General features: G+C 39.9%; 1 protein-coding gene across 1 annotated transcript in view; it reads left to right on the top strand.

The window, feature by feature from the left end:
* The window catches only part of LOC124798487 (pre-mRNA-splicing factor ATP-dependent RNA helicase DHX16), a 135,735-nt gene that overhangs the window by 44,685 nt on the left and 68,871 nt on the right, over window positions 1–22,179 (top strand). Inside the window, exons 6-8 of the mRNA XM_047261925.1 lie at window positions 6,274–6,393; window positions 8,775–8,954; window positions 21,967–22,082. Of these exons, the coding sequence (XP_047117881.1) occupies window positions 6,274–6,393; window positions 8,775–8,954; window positions 21,967–22,082 (416 nt within the window). The remainder of the gene's footprint in view (window positions 1–6,273; window positions 6,394–8,774; window positions 8,955–21,966; window positions 22,083–22,179) is intronic.

The following is a 22,179-nucleotide window of genomic DNA, read 5'->3' as shown; positions in this document are numbered from 1 at the left end:
TGTACCACTGCTTCATTTCAGCTAATGAAAGTATCAGTTGAAAGAACAAATAAATACATGATTCAACCAACAGAAGAACTACATACTGGTTTCACTTGAAAAGAAAGAATGAATAAAGCTCTGTTGACTTTATCTTTCGGTTCCTCCCAGACACTGGTTTTATTTAAAAGAAATGAGTGACTAATAATCCAGCCGATACATAAAACTACAACTGATTCAGTCATTCATTTTTATTTTTATTTGTTTGTTCAGATAATTCATCTGATATGTAAAACTGTAACCGAATGAGTCCATTGTTGTCCAACAACCCATTGAATTTGTTATTTTCATGCAGTTGTCACCATCACTATCTTGTTGGCCAAATGGGCTAAGTTCTTGTGTCAACAAAATTGTGGAATGGTTTGTTGGAATGGTATCTGGAAGACAATTACTCTCTGCAAAGAACTCAGAGTGGTTTCAGAATATTAAGAAACCTAAATATTTCACATGCCTCTCAACGTTCCTTATTGCTAACATGATTTAATTCAATGCTTTACAACACAAGAATCATACATTATGCAACCAGCAGTATCAATAACCAAGTCAATAGTTTAAGAACCAGTTAATGATGGACCCTTTCTTACATAGCTGAAAATATTTTGTTTATAAAGTTTTTGTAACTCATTCCTGGATCTTCCACAGTGATATGATAACTGTGGCGTGGGGTTGGGAGTGGGGTTGGTATAGAGATGGACTTAGGATGTTGTGTAGGTTGAGTAGGCGGTAGAACATAAGTTTTGGAGGTGTGGGAAGTATCTTTGGGTAGGATGTCCCATATATCAGGGCATGATGATAGATAACCAATCAACTCCTTGCCACAGAGATCATATCCTTGTGGAAGACCCAGGGACAAGATTTGCCCAATTCACCCACCCAGCAGTTCCTACTCCAGTCCAGTCACAGCCTTATCCTACCCCACCTGTGAAAGCAGCCCTGTCATATACCAACCTTGCTGCAAGCACTTCACAGCTTTGTGTGTGTTTGTGACTATCCAACTAGCTGACCACCAAGATGAATGGTCACTGCCAAACTCGTGCCAAGAATGAAGTTGACCACTTGGTGGCTCAACATGCAGCTGAACATAACATGCTCACAATTTAGGCCATTTGCATCCTTGTTGTTGTTGTTGTGGTCTTCAGTCCGGAGACTGGTTTGATGCAGCTCTCCATGCTACTCTATCCTGTGCAAGCTTTTTCATCTCCCAGTACCTACTGCAACCTACATCCTTCTGAATCTGCTTAATGTATTCATCTCTTGGTCTCCCTCTACGATTTTTACCCTCCACACTGCCCTCCAATACTAAATTGGTGATCCCTTGATGCCTCAGAACATGTCCTACCAACCGATCCCTTCTCCTGGTCAAGTTGTGCCACAAACTTCTCTTCTCCCCAATCCTATTCAATACTTCCTCATTAGTTATGTGATCTACCCATCTAATCTTCAGCATTCTTCTGTAGCACCACATTTCGAAAGCTTCTATTCTCTTCTTGTCCAAACTATTTATCGTCCATGTTTCACTTCCATACATGGCTACACTCCATACAAATACTTTCAGAAATGACTTCCTGACACTTAAATCAATACTCAATGTTAACAGATTTCTCTTCTTCAGAAACGCTTTCCTTGCCATTGCCAGTCTACATTTTATATCCTATCTACTTCGACCATCATCAGTTATTTTGCTCCCCAAATAGCAAAACTCCTTTACTACTTTAAGTGGCTCATTTCCTAATCTAATTCCCTCAGCATCACCCGACTTAATTAGACTACATTCCATTATCCTTGTTTTGCTTTTGTTGATGTTCATCTTATACCCTCCTTTCAAGACACTGTCCATTCCATTCAACTGCTCTTCCAGGTCCTTTGCTGTCTCTGACAGAATTACAATGTCATCGGCGAACCTCAATGTTTTTATTTCTTCTCCATGAATTTTAATACCTACTCCAAATTTTTCTTTTGTTTCCTTTACTGCTTGCTCAATATACAGATTGAACAACATCGGGGAGAGGCTACAACCCTGTCTTACTCCCTTCCCAACCACTGCTTCTCTTTCATGTCCCTCGACTCTTATAACTGCCGTCTGGTTTCTGTACAGATTGTAAATAGCCATTCGCTCCCTGTATTTTACCCCTGTCAACTTTAGAATTTGAAAGAGAGTATTCCAGTCAACATTGTCAATAGCTTTCTCTAAGTCTACAAATGCTAGAAACGTAGGTTTACCTTTCCTTAATCTTTCTTCTAAGATAAGTCGTAAGGTCAGTACTGCCTCACGTTTTCCAGTGTTTCTACGGAATCCAAACTGATCTTCCCCGAGGTTGGCTTCTACTAGTTTTTCCATTCGTTTGTAAAGAATTCGTGTTAGTATTTTGCAGCTGTGACTTATTAAACAGATAGTTCGGTAATTTTCACATCTGTCAACACCTGCTTTCTTTGGGATTGGAATTATTATATTCTTCTTGAAGTCTGTGGGTATTTCGCCTGTCTCATACATCTTGCTCACCAGATGGTAGAGTTTTGTCAGGACTGGCTCTCCCAAGGCCGTCAGTAGTTCCAATGGAATGTTGTCTACTCCGGGGGCCTAGTTTCGACTCAGGTCTTTCAGTGCTCTGTCAAACTCTTCACGCAGTATCATATTTCCCATTTCATCTTCATCTACATCCTCTTCCATTTCCATAATATTGTCCTCAAGTACATCGCCCTTGTATAGACCCTCTATATACTCCTTCCACCTTTCTGCTTTCCCTTCTTTGCTTAGAACTGGGTTTCCATCTGAGCTCTTGATATTCATACAAGTCGTTATCATATCTCCAAAGGTCTCTTTAATTTTCCTGTACGCAGTATCTATCTTACCCCTAGTGAGATAAGCCTCTACATCCTTACATTTGTCCTCTAGCCATCCCTGCTTAGCCATTTCGCACTTCCTGTCGATCTCATTTTTGAGACGTTTGTATTCCCTTTTGCCTGCTTCATTTACTGCATTTTTATATTTTCTCCTTTCATCAATTAAATTCAGTATTTCTTCTGTTACCCAAGGATTTCTATTAGCCCTCGTCTTTTTACCTACTTGATCCTCTGCTGCCTTCGCTACTTCATCCCTCAAAGCTACCCATTCTTCTTCTACTGTATTTCTTTCCCCCATTCCTGTCAATTGTTCCCTTATGCTCTCCCTGAAACTCTGTACAACCTCTGGTTCTTTCAGTTTATCCAGGTCCCATCTCCTTAAATTCCCACCTTTTTGCAGTTTCTTCAGTTTTAATCTACAGTTCATAACCAAAAGATTGTGGTCAGAGTCCACATCTGCCCCTGGAAATGTCTTACAATTTAAAACCTGGTTCCTAAATCTCTGTCGTACCATTATATAATCTATCTGATACCTTTTAGTATCTCCAGGGTTTTTCCATGTATACAACCTTCTTTCATGATTCTTAAACCAAGTGTTGGCTATGATTATGTTGTGCTCTGTGCAAAATTCTACCAGGTGGCTTCCTCTTTCATTTCTTAGCCCCAATCCATATTCACCTACTATGTTTCCTTCTCTCCCTTTTCCTACACTCGAATTCCAGTCACCCATGACTATTAAATTTTCGTCTCCCTTCACAATCTGAATAATTTCTTTTATTTCATCAAGAAAGGATCCTTCTTTTCCTAAAATTCTCCCAATAAACCAAAGTTGACCATTTGCCTTCCACAATCCTCAAATGCTGTTTCACTTCATATGGCTTTGCAACGCTATGCCCAGATATTTAAATGATGTGACTGTTTCAAGCAGGACACTACTAATGTTGTATCCAGACATATCTGGGTTTGTTTTTCCTACTCATTTGCATTAACTTACATTTTTCTACATTAAGAGCTAGCTGCCATTCATCACACAAACTAGAAATTTTCTTTAGGTCATCTCATATCAACCTACAGTCACTTATCTGTTACAGCGTCCTGTACACCACAGCATCATCAGTAAACAACCACAGATTGCTGCCCATCCTGTTTGACAAATCATTTATGTATATATAAAATAGCAACAGTCCTATCATGCTTCCCTGGTCCACTCCTGATATTACCCGTGTCTCCAATGAACACTTGCCATCAAGGACAATGTAGTAACCAAAACCAACTGCAGGGATGCCTTGGGCTGCAGATCGGAGCCGCCAGGCGGGGAAGCCGGCGGCGGTGGAGCACGCACCACCGGGTAAACACAGGACGAGTCAGGCAACAGACCAACGACAACTGACAACAACCGACCATGACCAACTATGACCAACACAACAAGGAAGAAATAAACAACGGAGGCTTGTGGAAACCACAACACCAAATACCAACAGTAAATCCACTCAGAACCAGAGCCAGGCAAATGTCAACAACGAGCAACGACCAGAACGCAGTACCGCCGAGATGGAAACGAAATCCAGAGCGAGTACCAGACTGACTGGACTAGGACAGAGCGGATCCCTATATACGAAATCGGTGGAATAGCCGCCGCGGAGGCGGAGCCCTCTATGGGCTGACAATGTCCATTTGTTCTGGCGCATGTTCGACTTCCACAGTGGAAGGTACTAGAGACAACATACTGGGTTCTATTACTTAAGAAGTCTTCGAGCCATTCACATATCTGGGAACCTACTCTGTGTGCATGTACCTTCATTAACAGTCTGCAGTGGGGTGCCATGTTGAATACTTTTTGGAGATCTTGAAGTATGTAATCAGCCTGTTGCCCTTCATCCTTAGTTTACAGTATATCATGTGAGAAAAGTTCACAGTATATCATGTGAGAAAAGAGCAAGCTGGGTTTTGCACAAGAGACGCTCTCTAAAGCTATGGACGTGAGCTTTTCAGTCTGTAGGAAATTTATTATATTCAAACTCAGAACACATTCTAGAATTCTGTAGCAAACAAATTTTAAGGATATAGGTCTATAATTTTGTGGGTCCATTCTTTTACCCATCTTATATATAGGAGTCACTTGTGCTTTTTCCCAGTCGCTTGGCACTTTGCTATGGTCGAGAGATTTGCGATAAATGCAGACTAAGTAAGGGGCCAGTGATGAACAGCACTCTTTGTAAAACCAAATTGGGATTACATCCGGACCTGCAATTTATTTGTTTTCAACTCTTTCGGTTGTTCTTTATGCCAGGAATGCTTATTACTATGTCGTCCATTGGGATGGTCAAATGATGGTATGTTCGTACGATTCTCCTGTGAGAATGATTTCTTAAACATGGAATTTAAAACTGCAACCTTCCTTTTGCTTTCTTCTACTACCATACTTAACTGATCAGCAAGTGACTGAATGGAGTCATTAAACCCGCTTAGTGATTTTATATAGAATCTCAGTCTCCAGTAACTTACTCTCGCCACACTTTCCATCCAATAATTCAGGAGGATGATGGTTCAAATCCCTGTCCCACTATCCAGACTTGTTTCCTGTGATTTCCCTAAATTCCTCCTGGCAAATACCGGGATTGTTCTTTTGAAAGGGCATGGCCAATTTCCTTTCCCATCCTTTACACAATCCAAACTTGGGTTACATCTCTAATGACCTTGATTTCAATGGGACATTAAATCCAGGTTTCCTTCCTTTCTTTCCACCCAAAATTTCCCCTTCCTCTGTCCTATCACCCCGCTCCCAACTCTCATACCCACTTTACCTTCAGCGTGTGGCATTCCCCATCAGTTCTGACACCCAAGCATCACATGCCAGTATGTGCAGCTGCCGCCCCTCCCTCCCACATTCCTAGCCAACAAATTGGCTTCCTCCCTGGCCACCCACCCCAACCCCTCTTCTGCCTCCTCAACCCACTCTCCCTCTACCAGCCTCACCTGACACAACCCCCACTCAACCCTAGCCCACCTGCAGCACTGTCATTGTACGTCCAGCCAGCATCACGTAGGGGCATAGGCACACCCACATATGTGTGTGTGTGTGTGTGTGTGTGTGTGTGTGTGTGTGTGTGTGTGTGTGTGTGTTTTCTCTAGCTTAAAAAAAGATTCTTCTTTTTTTTGTGTGTGTGTGACTGTGAACACTTATACTCTTTGGTCAGTGGTCTTAGTCCAAAAGAAGATATAAAACATATACACAGTAGTATTCTATTTACTAATTGTTCTGTTCTTGATGAAAGATGCATTGCGACATCATGAATGCAATAATCTCATTTTGTTTTTACATTTTAGCTAATAACCAAGTGTTCTATTGGATAGTATCCAGAAGATTTTTACTTACGTTTTTCCTTCCCTCAGGATGATAAACCAAAGATCACGGAAGCAGAAAGGAAAAGATTAACCATTAAGGAGACAAAAGAAAGTTTACCAGTATATACTTACAGGGAACAGCTACTACAAGCAGTGAAGGACCACCAGGTAAGAGAGAATGAAATTGTATGGGTTTTTTTAAAATAGTGATTTTAAAGTGTTGTTACAGATTTTTTCTTCACAAGGTAATACTGATACTGTTTATTTTGTAAATTTCCTTGTAATTTTAACTGTGTATTTTTCTGAAACAGTGTTTGAATGCTGAACAATTTAAGGTGCTTTAAATCGTAGAATGGGGACAGTTAAACTTCTGCTACTTGAGCCAGTGTAGATGGAAAAGTATTTATCGCATGGGTACCAAACGTTATAGGAATGATGTTCAGACTGAGTATTGCATGATTTGCTTTATTAGAGTGTTAGTTTCATGACTTCCCATTAGGCGCCTGTACTGGTATGGTGACATAGGGTTGAAACACAAGCATCACTGTGCATTACAGTTGCAGGTAGTCAATGAGGGGTCTGGACAAGGTGAACAGGGCTTAATTCCTAAATCCGTTTTATCAAAACGACAATAGTACTGCTGCTCTTCACAAGTATTGATGTGTTAAAGGAATACGGAGAGGACCTCTCTCCACACCGGGTTTGAAGAACATGATTCAGAAGTTGAAATTGACTGACGATTCAGAAATTTCTCCTGAGAGTGGTCGATGGACAATTGTGTTACAAATTGTTGACGAAGAATTTGCTGTTGCTTTGGCTGAGAGTGCTGGACACAATGTGCAATCTTCAAGCAGAGCACAAGGTGTGTCATAGTAGCTGACCATTCTTTGGTCCTCCACTTGAAAAGTGCTGCGAACACTTGTGAAATGGAATATCTAGTGTGATTCCAGGCTGTCGTGGATGCAGATGGTCACTACACCGAGCAATGTTTGAAACCTGGAATGTGAACATGGTACACAATTAACAAATATTACCCCCTCACGTGAAAATCAAAATGTGTTTCTTTCAATGGTTTATTTGTTATTTCTTTTGTGTGCCCTTACAAATGTTTTCACAAAGTTTAATTTTCCTGCAATCACTCGTCTTTTGTGGGGGCCCTCTGAAGTAGTCAACATTTAATTAAAATCACCCTGTATGTAAATTAATCCTTGGAATGTGTGTAATTCCTTATAATTCAACTTTCAGCCGTCTACATATGTACTTACAGTGCATCATAAAGTGTTCTTTCTTTCTTTTTTTATTTATTAAATTTTCAGGAGGCAATATTTGTTTTTAAAAACTTTCAAATAGGTGTTGCAAGAAAGGCTTCTGTAGACCATAGTATATTGCTGAATACTTTTGAACATTGTAGAGTTGCTGAAAAGACATATAGCTGTTTTCTGTGTGACACAAACAGTAGGAAGGTTTCTCTTCACTCTCACTCAACAGGAAATCAGATTAGGCTACTCTAATGGGGCTATTGCACACATTACTTGTTTCCTGTTGTACATTAAAAGTACTTCTGACCATAGAATGTGATACTGAGTTGCTTTGTTTATGGCCATTAAGTCAATTTAAGTGTGTTAGAGGAAATTCTGTCAAGAACCTGAAGTTCATGTGAACGCTACAGTACTTTATTAGGCATAGTCCTGTTGTTGGTTGTATGCTGTTGTCTTCTTCTAGCCATTGAACTGACTCACCCAGCCAGTTATAGAGGGACCTATATTTTAACGTAGAATTTGGACTACGTTGCATCACAACTTTTTTCTTACTAACAAAGTCTGAAATAAGTGAAAGAAATAATAAAATACAAGTAAATATCCTAGGACTGACTGGAGAAGTATGGGACTATAAGTAATTGAAATGAGTGGAAAAGTAGATGTTAGTGTGCTGCGTATATGAGAGCAAGGATTTGGAGAGGTAATGATATGGAACAAGAGTATAATAATGTGTTCATTCTTTCACTCACTTTAGATAAAAAGAATTTAAAATTATTGTCAAAAACAAGAAACAGTACAGTGACACATGAAGGTACAAGCACTCTTCTGAGAAGACTTTTTTTTTTGCTTATGGATGCAGAAATACTCAACCATTTGGTGTAATGGCATGCGGTAGCGCAGTGGTAAGGCATTGGACTTGCTTTTGGGAGGAAAGCAGTCCCAATACCTACCAGGCCATCCAGATTTAGATTTTCTGTAGTTCCCTAAATAATCTCTGATGACCTGAGGCTGAAATATATAGTAAATTATCGTATTTTCTGTCAACAAAATTATGGTGTATGGGTTTGTTTTTCAGCATAGTGAATTAGTTTATATTTGTTCCTATAAGAAGAGTTTTCTTTAAGAATTTGTATTTGCAAAAAGTACCAGTGATGAACCCTATTTGTCTTAATTTGCATTTAATCATTTAAAAAATAAAATATGAATGGTTGTTGAAGAATGAGTGATCTGTTTTATGGAAAATAATAAACTTCAATATATTTTATTAATGAAAGACTGTCGAAAAAACAGATTCTGATCATACAAGGAGAAACTGGCTCTGGGAAAACCACTCAGATACCTCAGTACTTACATGAAGCAGGCTACACAGCAGACAAGAAGAAGATTGGTTGCACTCAGCCAAGAAGAGTGGCAGCAATGAGTGTAGCAGCAAGAGTAGCAGAAGAAATGGGAGTGAAGTTGGGAAATGAGGTAAACATTTTTTCATCAGCAGCAGTGTAGGATGTGCTAAGGGAATACTTCTCTCTCTCTCTCTCTCTCTCTCTCTCTCTCTCTCTCTCTCTCTCTCTCTCTCTCTCTTTTAAAGGTTAAGCGGTTTTATTTCTTGGAGGAGAAATATCACATTCAAATTCAGCAAACAGCATATAATTATTCTGTTCTATTATTTTAACATTCACAATTTTGTGTGACTTCACTGTTCACCTACGTGTTTTAGATATTGTGGCTCTCGCATTCTGTGACCCTCTACTCATATATTTATTTCCACTTCTTTCTCTCCATATATACAGGGTGTTACAGGTATAAGTGCAGATATTTTTATATATGGTACCTTAATATGTGCACACATCAGTGTGCTCATTGTTTTTTCTCTTTGTCAAACTGTCTTCCCACAAACACATCACAAACTTTATGACCTGATGTTTGCTACGTGGACATAACTGCGCCACCGAGTGGAGTACGTCTGCCAGTATAGATTTAGCATTTTGCCTCCAAGGGTGCTGTTGTAATCCTATACAATGAGCATGCATATTTAGACAGCACGTGCCCTCTGCGGCTGGCCTAAAGAGGCTGCCTCACATCGGCCGTGTGCAAAACTGTTGTATATAAGTGCCCTGGTTCCTTGGCTACACTAATGTTTAGTCCCTTGGCCACTCTAGTGTTTAAGGGGCTTATGGATTACTTCACTGTCAGATTGTGTCTCTATGTCATGTGTTTGTACTGTTTAGTACATCATTCAGTCTATCAGTAATTTTGTGTATGGGAAAGTGAATTAAAAGTTGGTTGGTTGGTATCCTGTTGCAGTGTTTGTGCAAAGTTACAACACGTCCATAATTCAATACCTGACTTGCTGCCCAGGGGAAAATAAGCATTAATGGCTTGTTCTTACTGCATCCACTTGGAGATACTAACAATGTCAAAAAAATACTGCTCCTAGTATCTATAATTATTAGTATGTGAATGTTGCAAATACTGATGTAATATTGTTCAGTACACCGTCCTTTGTCAGCAATAGATATATCTGAAATTGTACCTCTCTCTCTCTCTCTCTCTCTCTCTCTCTCTCTCTCTCTCTCTCTCTCTCTCTCTCTCTCCCCCCCTGTGTGTGTGTGTGTGTGTGTGTGTGTGTGTGTGTGTGTGCGTGTGTGTGTGTGTGGTCAGTCAGTTAAAGCTGTGAGAATGGTTCATTTACCAATTGTTTATAGTAAACTATGTTTTTCTTTTGAAATGATAATTCTTCTTGTATTGATATGCTAGCAATAACATTTATGTTAATGAGTGATTGTTGATTATTACCATTTATTTGTGTGGTGATGACTGTGCTGTTTTAAATTATTACATGCTCACCTGTTGAAGTGTGTTATTTGTTTTGTATCTTGCTCATACGTTCAGTTTCTATTTGAATCTACACAACTCTTTATGTTAGTTTGTGTGCTAGTCTTTGATCTTTACTTTTGTATGTATGCACTGTTATCCATATTTGTATGTTGTTTGTGTTGTACTCATCAAATATGGGGAGTCTAGGAAACGTGCTTCTTGGGTCACTACATAACAATTCAAGCAAATCATGTCAATAAATTTTTATTGCAAAAGGAAATGATTGCAATAGTTAACTTTGTGTTAAACAGATGTGTCGCAGTCAAAGGGCGACTGACAAAATAACAAATTTCTTCAGTATAGACTATGCTACATAGTAGAAGCAAAATGACTAGTGTTGATGCTATTCTTGAACTCACTGCTGTAGAACATGTAGAACTGCGAAAACTGGGCCATGGCCAGGCAATGCGTGTAGAGGGCGCTGCCATCACTTTGTCATCCTGGAGTGGGTTCGATCGGCGCTGCCGTCATCTCACAGCCCTCTCTGCTCTAACGTTCCCGCCTGACGTGCCGATGCTTGACTTTACACCGGAACAGTTTATTATTCAGATTGTCTGCATTGTGTAATCAGGTCTTAAATTTGTAACTGAAACTGTCTGTTGTATATTGTACAGGTGTAATACACTTATTATACCTGGCCATTTGTTTGATTAATTCCATCTCCTCTTTATAATTTCTATTGTTGAGTGCCATCCTGTTGCCTCTAACATAGTGTAGTGTGCCTTAGATCAGAAAAATTTTGTTTCTAATAATGTTCTGACGTGGATTTTAATATTTTTCTGTGATTTTGTTTTCAGTATACGTTGAAAGAAATATCTCATTTTTACTTTTTATTTTCTCTGTTTTATGATAGCTCCCTTTACCAGACACAGGATATTGCCTACATTAATATGCTATAATCTTTCCAGAATTAATTTTTACTCCGCAGGGGAGTGTGTGCTGATTTGAAATTTCCTGCGGATTAAAATTGTGTGGAACACTCGGGCTCAAAGCCAGAAACTTTGCAAAGGTTCTGGGTTTTAGTCCAGGTTCTGCAGGTTCTGCACAAGGTTTTAATCTATCAGGAAGTTTCATGCCATTACATTGTTTTTTAACATCTTTTGTGGCTGTCTCTTTAAATATAAAATTTTCTGCATGATTTGTGTAGCGGTTAGCTATTGTTTCTCATGCTTAAGGAATGAAACAAAATATTCATAGCAAAATACTTGCACATCAGATAGACCTTTAAAACAACATTTTAAGAGAATAACATACACAACAAAAAATTTAGCACAAGTGCACCAAGCTTTCCCTTTCATTTATATAACTGGTTCATAAGGCTGCATCTGAGATTTTGTGGGATGGTACAGAACATGAGACTCAGTCAAACTTGTAAGAAGAGTAACTTAATTTGTACTGCATTGTGCAAATTGAAGGTTAGATGAATCGTTCAGAAATCTAAACAGGTTGGAAAAAATTTGTTCCCTGCAGTGATAAATTAGCTCACTTTGTTTCAAAAAGCAATCATTCTGAGACATTGTATCTGGCTTGTCTGTATGCAGTATAGGATGTACCATGAAAAACTATGCCTGTACATTAAAATACAAAGCAAGCACAAAGGCATACTAATAGAAACAGCAGTTGTAGGAATATTAAGTACATTTTCTCATAGGTTAGTAAATCTTATGGGGGGGAGAACTGGGTCAAAATGCGGAACAGAAGAATAAAACAAATAAGTTGTGAAGTACCTGTGTGACTGACGAGGGAGTAAGTAAAGAAAGAAATCTTCTTCTTCTTCTTCTTCTTCACTTCCCATTTTAAACCATTTACTGTTTGCTAATGGTACATATCCTTTCCTCAGTCTTCCACAAACTCTGTAGAAAAACTACACACTCCCAACAATGATGAACAAACTGCAAACAAAGATAATAGCCAATAGCAATGCGTTAAGGAAGTCCTTTAAAGAGAACAGTACATTTGCAAACAAGAAATTTAATTCTGGTAGCAACATAGAAATCTTGTAATCTAATCCACTCATAAGCAGGCCTGCAAAATGATGCACTAATGCAGTTTAATTTTACAAAAAGGAAACCTCCATTCAAACAGTTGTTAAATCCACAGAGATGCTGCCCAGTACATACTGTTAGGTGGAACACCTCCCAATATGCAGCCAGATAATAGCTCTTCTATCTTGTAGAACCTGCAATTTCCCAAGCTAATGTTTTATGATATAGAAGACAAGTTTATATGAAGGAAGATGTTTTAGTGAGAGAGAGAGTAGATAAAAGGTAGTGCATCAATAAGTATTGTACCAGTTGCAGTTCAGAGATCTTAGAAGGGATGCATATAGTCAAAGATAATTAGGAGAGAGAAAAATTATTAAACTATTAAGAGAACAGTAGGGACATAGAAGAGCAATAAATAAATAAATAAATCTAATAATACAAAATTCTAACAGACACCAAGAAGGAAGGAAATTAGGGGACGGAAGGGATTGTAGATTAATTGTGGTTAACTCAGGAGGGCAACAAAATGAGGGGATATGTCTACCCCTGGAAATCATGAAAACGGGCTGTGTGGATTGTGTGTTATAACAGGCATTAAAGTTTCTTGTGGTGTACTATAGGGCATGCCAACAACTGAGTGCATTACAACTGCAAGGCAGACACATTATGTCCATCCATCAATTCTGACACTGTGGTGATTTTCTCCTTATCTAAGCTCACTGGACAAAAGATTAGTCATCCCCATAAAGAAGCACATTGGTCGCTTTGGAGTGTTGATGATGTAGAACTGATGTCGGGCAGTCATGTGGCCCTCCACCATCGACATAAATCATGGCAGTGAAGCAACATGTACACAGTCTGGTACAAAGTATCCGTGTACCCCTATGGAATGCAGAGTTGACAACTAGATGTCATGAGAGGTGGACCCAACAGTATAAACGAAATTGGGGATTATTGTGTTGTCAATTGAGAAACAGTAACAGTAGCACAAATTGCTCTGGAGATCTCAGTGAAATAGAACATGGAGTAGTCATTGGATGTCACCAGAGTAACAGATCCATCAGGGACATTTCAACCCCTCCAAAGCTGCCCAAGTCAACTGTTGGTGATGTGATTGTGAAGTGAAAACATAGGGGAATGACAACAATGAAAATAAGATGAGGCAGACCTCATGTACTGGCAGACAGAGACCATCAGTCATTGCAGAGGGTGGTATTAAAAAAATCACACAAAGTCAGTGGAAGGAATTACTTGTGAGTTCGAAACTAGCACAATGATTGGATCTATCGAGTTAAAAAGAATGGGTTACATGGATGAAGCAGTTCCTCATAAGCCATACATTTCTGTTAATCAGTGCTAAGCAATGATTGAAGTGGCATAAAGAGAAATGCCATTGGGTAATGGATGACTGGAAACAAGTGATTTGGAGTGATTAATCATGCTATACACTGTGGTAATCCAATGGAAGGATTTGGACTTCACGAATGCCTGGAGATTGCTGCCATCGTGTGTAGTGTCAGCAGTGAAGTAGGAGGAGGTGGTGTTAGGATAAGGTTGTGTTTTTCATTGTTAAGTTGTGGTCCACTTATTGCATCCAATAAAATGCTAAATGCAAGTTATGAACACATTTTACAGTGTTGTGTTCTGCGTACAGCAGAGGAACAGTTTGGAGATGATGATTGTTTGTATCAGCATGACAGTGCACCATGTCATAAAGTAGCATCTGTATGTGTGAAGTAGATGGTGTTACTGTATAGAGGTAAGGAAATGTTATATGGGGAAGGATATGAACACATTTTATAGCATTGAGTACTATATACAGCAGAGGAACATTATGAAGACACTGGTTATATCAACATAAAAATTCATCTTGTCATAAGAGGCAATGGTTTGTGTACAATAACATACCTGAAACTGACTGCCCTACCCGGATCTGAAACCATTGGAGCATCTTTGACTTTAGTTAGAAAGTCGACTCCAGTTAGAAAGTCGACTCCAGTGTTGAACATCACTGCCTTCTCTGCATTCCGTTTTTGAGGAAGAATCAGCTGCTGTTCCTCTAAAGACATTCAGACACTTCGGTGTCCCTAGCACAGTACAAGCCACCATAAAGATGAAGGGTAAACACACCACATGGTAATGTCCGCTAATAGATATCCATATACTTTCAATCAAGTGTGTGGAACCGGCACAGTAAGATGGGTGGACCTAGTGATGTGATAGAATGGCAGAAAGCAGCAGTTGTGTTTGGACATGCCTTTGAATGAAATTTCCTTATTTGTTGTCCTACCCCCATGAACCATGGACCTTGCCGTTGGTGGGGAGGCTTGCGTGCCTCAGCGATACAGATGGCCGTACTGTAGGTCCAACCACAACGGAGGGGTATCTGTTGAGAGGCCAGACAAACGTGTGGTTCCTGAAGAGGGGCAGCAGCCTTTTCAGTAGTTGCAGGGGCAACAGTCTGGATGATTGACTGATCTGGCCTTGCAACACTAACCAAAAGGGCCTTGCTGTGCTGGTACTGCGAATGGCTGAAAGCAAGGGGAAACTACAGCTGTAATTTTTCCCGAGGGCATGCAGCTTTACTGTATGGTTAAATGATGATGGCGTCCTCTTGGATAAAATATTCCGGAGGTAAAATATTCCCCCGTTTGGATCTCTGGGGCGGGGACTACTCAAGAGGACGTCGTTATCAGGAGAAAGAAAACTGGCGTTCTACAGATTGGAGCGTGGAATGTCAGATCCCTTAATCGGGCAGGTAGGTTAGAAAATTTAAAAAGGGAAATGGATAGGTTGAAGTTAGATATAGTGGGAATTAGTGAAGGTCAGTGGCAGGAGGAACAAGACTTCTGGTCAGGTGAATACAGGGTTATAAATACAAAATCAAATAGGGGTAATGCAGGAGTAGGTTTAATAATGAATAAAAAATAGGAGTGGGGGTAAGCTACTACAAACAGCATAGTGAACGCATTATTGTGGCCAAGATTGACATGAAGCCCATGCCTACTACAGTAGTACAAGTTTATATGCCAACTAGCTCTGCAGATGATGAAGAAATTGATGAAATGTATGATGAGATAAAAGAAATTATTCAGGTAGTAAAGGGAGATGAAAATTTAGTAGTCATGGGTGACTGGAATTCGAGAGTAGGAAAAGGGAGAGAAGGAAACATAGTGGGTGAATATGGATTGGGGGAGAGAAATGAAAGAGGAAGCTGTCTGGTAGAATTTTGCACAGAGCATAACTTAATCATAGCTAACACTTAGTTCAAGAATCATAAAAGAAGGTTCTATACATGGAAGAATCCTGGAGATACTAGAAGGTATCAGATAGATTATATAATGGTAAGACAGAGATTTAGGAACCAGGTTTTAAATTGTAAGACATTTCCAGTGGCAGATGTGGACTCTGACCACAATCTTTTGGTTATGAACTGTAGATTAAAACTGAAGAAACTGCAAAAAGGTGGGAATTTAAGGAGATGGGACCTGGATAAACTGACTAAACCAGAGGTTGTACAGAGTTTCAGGGAGAGCATAAGGGAACAATTGACAGGAATGAGGGAAAGAAATACAGTAGTAGAAGAATGGGTAGCTCTGAGGGATGAAATAGTGAAGGCAGCAGAGTATCAAGTAGGTAAAAAGATGAGGGCTAGTAGAAATCCTTGGGTAACAGAAGAAATATTGAATTTAATTGATGAAAGGAGAAAATATAAAAATGCAGTAAATGAAGCAGGCAAAAGGGAATACAAACGTCTCAAAAATGAGATCGACAGGAAGTGCAAAATGGCTAAGCAGGGATGGCTAGAGGACAAATGTAAGGATGTAGAGGCTTATCTCACTAGGGGTAAGATAGATACTGCGTACAGGAAAATTAAAGAGACCTTTGGAGAAAAGAGAGCCACTTGTATGAATATCAAGATCTCAGATGGAAACCCAGTTCTAAGCAAAGAAGGGAAAGCAGAAAGATGGAAGGAGTATATAGAGGGTCTATACAAGGGTGATGTACTTGAGGACAATATTATGGAAATGGAAGAGGATGTAGATGAAGATGAAATGGGAGATACAATACTGCGTGAAGAGTTTCACAGAGCACTGAAAGACCTGAGCCGAAACAAGGCCCCGGGAGTAGACAACATTCCATTGGAACTACTGACGGCCTTGGGAGAGCCAGTCCTGACAAAACTCTACCATCTGTGAGCAAGATGTATGAGACAGGCGAAATACCCTCAGACTGCAAGAAGAATATAATAATTCTAATCCGAAAGAAAGCAGGTGTTGACAGATGCGAAAATTACCGAACGATCAGTTTAATGAGTCACAGCTGCAAAATACTAACGCGAATTCTTTACAGACGAATGGAAAAACTGGTAGAAGCCGACCTCGGCGAAGATCAGTTTGGATTCCGCAGAAATATTGGAACACGTGAGGCAATACTGACCCTACGACTTATCTTAGAAAATAGATTAAGGAAAGGCAAACCTACATTTCTAGCATTTTTGGACTTGGAGAAAGCTTTTGACAATGTTGACTGGAATACTCTCTTTCAAATTCTAAAGGTGGCAGGGGTAAAATACAGGAAGCGAAAGGCTATTTACAATTTGTACAGAAACCAGATGGCAGTTATAAGAGTCGAGGGGCATCAAAGGGAAGCAGCGGTTGGGAAGGGAGTGAGACAGGGTTGTAGCCTCTCCCCGATGTTGTTCAATCTGTATATTGAGCAAGCAGTAAAGGAAACAAAAGAAAAATTTGGAGTAGGTATTAAAATTCATGGAGAAGAAATAAAAACATTGAGGTTCGCCGATGACATTGTAATTCTGTCAGAGACAGCAAAGGACCTGGAAGAGCAGTTGAATGGAATGGACAGTGTCTTGAAAGGAGGGTATAAGATGAACATCAACAAAAGCAAAACGAGGATAATGGAATGTAGTCTAATTAAGTCGGGTGATGCTGAGGGAATTAGATTAGGAAATGAGCCACTTAAAGTAGTAAAGGAGTTTTGCTATTTGGGGAGCAAAATAACTGATGATGGTCGAAGTAGAGAGGATATAAAATGTAGACTGGCAATGGCAAGGCAAGCGTTTCTGAAGAACAGAAATTTGTTAACATTGAGTATTGATTTAAGTGTCAGGAAGTCGTTTCTTAAAGTATTTGTATGGAGCGTAGCCATGTATGGAAGTGAAACATGGACAATAAATAGTTTTGACAAGAAGAGAATAGAAGTTTTCAAAATGTGGTGCTACAGAAGAATGCTGAAGATTAGATGGGTAGATCACATTACTAATGAGGAGGTACTGAACAGAATTGGGGAGAAGAGGAGTTTGTGGCACAACTTGACTAGAAGAAGGGATTGGTTGGTAGGACATGTTCTGAAGCATCGAGGGATCACCAATTTAGTATTGGAGGTCAGCGTGGAGGGTAAAAATCATAGAGGGAGACCAAGAGATGAATACACTAAGCAGATTCAGAAGGATGTAGGTTGCAGTAAGTACTGGGAGATGAAGAAGCTTGCACAGGATAGAGTAGCATGGAGAGCTGCATCAAACCAGTCTCAGGACTGAAGACAACAACAACAACATATTTGTTGTACCTTCACAGACTGTCCATTTTCACAAGAGTTGATGTACCAATTGCAGCTGTGTAAAACAGCGCAAGAACAGTGGTTGTAGAAAGATCGTAACCAAAAGGTACAGGGGGGTGGGGGGGTCACATTTTGTCAGTGACAGTCAGTTTCAGACATGACAGGATTTTCTGCTTTCAGTGAATGCTAGTCCATCTTGAGCAGTTCCTGAGGAAAAATTGTGAAAGGGACACCACAAATGGACATTTAGAGTCAGCTACCTCACAAACGCAGCTAATAATGCTGCGCACCCTCTGTTGGTCAAACAACACAGAAATTTGACAATAGCTGACTGGAGACGATAAGTGTGGTCCAGTGAGTGATGATCCTCCCTCCCTCCCTCCCTCCCTCCCTCCCTCCCTCCCTCCCTCTCTGTGGACCCGTGGCCTATTGTACAGCAAGCTCTCTGTCACATCACAAATACAAGAAAAATTGCCAACCACTAAGTTTTCAGCTCCTTTTATGTGTCAAATGTCTTCATTAATTAAAACTTCCGGGCTGAATTGCCATGGTCCATATATAAAACTTCTCTTTCTTCCTGACATTTCGTTGCTGGCTGCGGGCCACATCTTCTGAGGTGAGTCGGCGACTGGCTGCTAGGCGCTGGTGGTCCCACTTATATAGAGTGCTTAGATGGCGCCACCACTCGTCACGTGCTTTCGACTTCAAAACTATCTCTGGCTAGTGCCATCTCTCTCGATTACAGGTAATCGATTGTCACTTCGTTGGTACAAAGTTGAACGCCATATCTTGTCTAGTTTTAATCCTTCTTCTTTTTTATTAAAATTATTTCCGTGCTTGTAGATTTCTATAGCTTCTCTATGCATGTGAGTATAATATTGTGAGGTCCTAGCTATGACGTTTGTCTCACTAAATTTTATTTCGTGATCACCGTCTTTGAAAACGTGTTCCGCTACAGCTGATTTCTCTATCTGTCCCAATCTACAGTTCCTTTTGTGTTCCGTTAGGCAGGTATTAACACCCCTTTTAATTGTTCCAATGTAAACCATGCCACAGCTACACGGAATTTTATACACACCTGGGGTAGCTAAGGGGTGTCGTGTGTCTTTTGCCGATCTTAAAGTTTCACTAATTTTCTTGGTAGGTCGAAAGATTGTCTCCACTTGAAACTTGGCCAAAACTTTACCAATACGGTCCGTGATGTTATGAATAAATGGAAGAAAAACTTTTCCAGCCGACGGTGGTTGTTGTCGTGTATTTTCGGACACTTTTCTTCTAGGGTGGAGTGCTCGATCTATTTCCTTGTCAGTGTACCCATTTCTCTTGAAAGCTGTTCGCAAATGGCTTAATTCATCTTGCAAGTAAATTGGCTCACAGATGTTATTAGCTCTGTCCACTAAAGTTTTTATGACTCCTCTCTTCTGCCTAGGATGATGATTCGAATTCTTATGTAGGTGACGATCGGTATGTGTGTCTTTCCTATATATTTTGTGCCCTAAAGTCCCATCTGCCCGTTTAATAACCAATACATCCAAAAAATTTAGTTGTCCATTATTCTCTTTCTCCATGGTGAATTGTATCCTTGGATTGAAACTGTTTATGTACACCAAAAAATCACTCAGTTCCTCTTCAGCATGATTCTATATCACAAAGGTGTCATCCACATATCGATACCATTTTAAAGGGCTTTTTTTGGCCGACTGCAGCACCTTTTGTTCGAAAAATTCCATAAATAGATTAGCAATAGCAGGGCTTAGAGAGCTACCCATGGCCACCCCATCAATTTGTTCATAAAACTCGTTGTTATATTCAAAATAATTCGAGGATAGACAATGTCGAAACAAAGCTATTATATCAGTAGGAAACATATCAGCTATGTAAGAAAGAGCTTCGTCAACAGGGACCATGGTGAACAGGGATACTGCATCGAAACTGACAAGGATGTCACTTGGACTAACTGTGATCTCCCTCAGTTTTTCGATAAAATGCATGGAATTTTTAATATGCGTGTCAGTTTTACCTATATACGGTTGCAATAAAGAAGCAATATATCTAGCCAGCTCTTGAGTAGGAGCCCCAATGGCACTTACTGTCGGTCTCAATGGGACATTGGGCTTGTGTATCTTAGGTAACCCATACAGTCTAGGAGGGTAAGCTTCAGTTTTGCAAAGGTATCTTTTATCTTCTGTAGGAATGGAAGAGCTTTTTATTTATTGCTGGGTAGCACTTAACACATCACATCAGTTGCCAGCATTACTGGATATGCAGATAAGTAATGCTGGCAACTGATGTGTTATGCATGGAGATCATATCAACCTGTATCACATCATAAACAGCCTGAAGATGATGCACTGAAGCATGGAAACTGTAGCGACAAAATAAAATAAAATAATAAGGACAGCTGTAGGTGTTTTTATTTATTTGTCACAATAGTAAATGGCAGTCATCCCAGAGACCTCCTGCTTAAAAGGACGGACATACAAAACCGAAGTAATGGGTTTTTGATATGTAAAAATAGTCAGTGGTGAAGCTTCCATTTGAGGTCAGAAGTATCTGAATTGTCTCGTAAATTGCCAACAGCTCTCTATCGTATGCACTCTGCTTCTGTTGGACTGGGTGCAACTTTTTAGAGAAAAACTTTAGTGGCTGCCAGTGTTGGTGTACTTGTTTATGGAGTACTGCTCTGACTGCCAACTGACTTACATCAACCACTATAGCCAGGCATGTGTGAGATACCACCTGGAGGTTGCGGAACGCCTTGTCCCTTTGGAATCTCCACTTAACATGTCTGCTTCCAGTGATGTCACTGCCCACAAGTGCATCCACAAGTGGTGTGTGTAAAGCTATCTTTGCTAGGAGATGACAGTGATAGAAATTTACCATACCCAACAGTAATCTCAATTGCTGGTAATCTGCCTGCTTTGGCAAAGATTGTAGCTTTGTAATCTTCTACGCCAACGATCAAATGCTATCAGTCGAAACAGTATGATCCAGGAAGGTGACTTGAGTCTTCCCTGTGATGCTTTTGTTTTCTTTTAATACTGCTCCATGGTCAAATGCCCATTGGTCTAAATTACACCAATGTTCATGCACTTGCGCACCAGACGAGAACACCAAGATCTCATCCACGTAAGTGAAACAAAATGAAAGTACCTCATCCACATGACATTGCCATGCCCTAACAGAGTTTTTGAGGCAAAAAGACATGAATAAAAATTCAGATAAACCAAAAGATGTGATCACTAGTCTTCCCAAATGTCACTTGTCACTACTTGTATGTTGTTACTTGCTTTTGCACAGTTGAGATTGCTAAAAAGCTATGTGCCAGCTAGCGCATATGTGAAGTTCTCTTGTTGGTGACCAGACACCGGTCTGGTATTGTTCTTCCATTTAACACCCAGTAATCACTACATGGCCTCCATAAGCCATCTTTCTCCTGGACAAGATATAGGGGCAGAGACCATGGGCTGTCAGTCTGGTGAACAATTCCAGTGTGCATTATTTCCTTGCTAAATTGCTTTTGGCTCTGTTGAGCATTCAGGTGCAGTTCTGTGTGTACATAGTGGGTTGGATTGTCTGAGTGTTGTATGGATATCATGCACTGAATTGCACTTGATGCTATTGCAGTGAACCTGTACCTGCAAATCACTTGGTGGATTGCTTGCACAGTCCTCAGAATTCTTCTGTGTTGTAACGCTGCTGTGTTTATTAGTGGTGCATACAGTTTTGATTCTCTGTGTACCCTGTGGGAAGCTCTTCTGTTGGTCCTGAATTCAACTATTAGTGTCTTGTCATTGCTGTTGTGTGGGCATCTGTGCTGCCAGTGCTTCCACTGTGGTTCTCAAGCTTCGGATTTCATTTGAAATGCTCAATAGTGGTCATATCTTTTGCACATGATACTGTTGGTGTCGTGGAATTGTTGATAGCCATAGCAAAGTCCTCTAGTACGTATGTTCAAATTGTATAATGTTTGTAACTATGAATTATATACTGAAAAATTGAAATAATTGGGACCATGATACACAGCCCATTTTTTGTTTCAGGTTGGATATAGTATCAGGTTTGAAGATTGTACTTCAGAACGAACAATTATCAAGTACATGACAGATGGAACCCTGCACAGAGAATTCTTGTCTGAACCTGATCTTTTAAGTTACAGGTAGGATATTCATTGTAAATATGATTTAGTTTCCACATCTTGATGAAGTTCGGATATTGGATCCACAGTTGAAGAACCTTGAAAATGGAGAATATTC

Source organism: Schistocerca piceifrons, chromosome 5 (assembly GCF_021461385.2).
Source record: "Schistocerca piceifrons isolate TAMUIC-IGC-003096 chromosome 5, iqSchPice1.1, whole genome shotgun sequence".
Lineage (NCBI taxonomy): Eukaryota > Metazoa > Arthropoda > Insecta > Orthoptera > Acrididae > Schistocerca > Schistocerca piceifrons.
The sequence above is the reverse complement of the archived record's forward strand: the minus strand, read 5'-3'. Positions and strand labels throughout refer to the sequence as shown.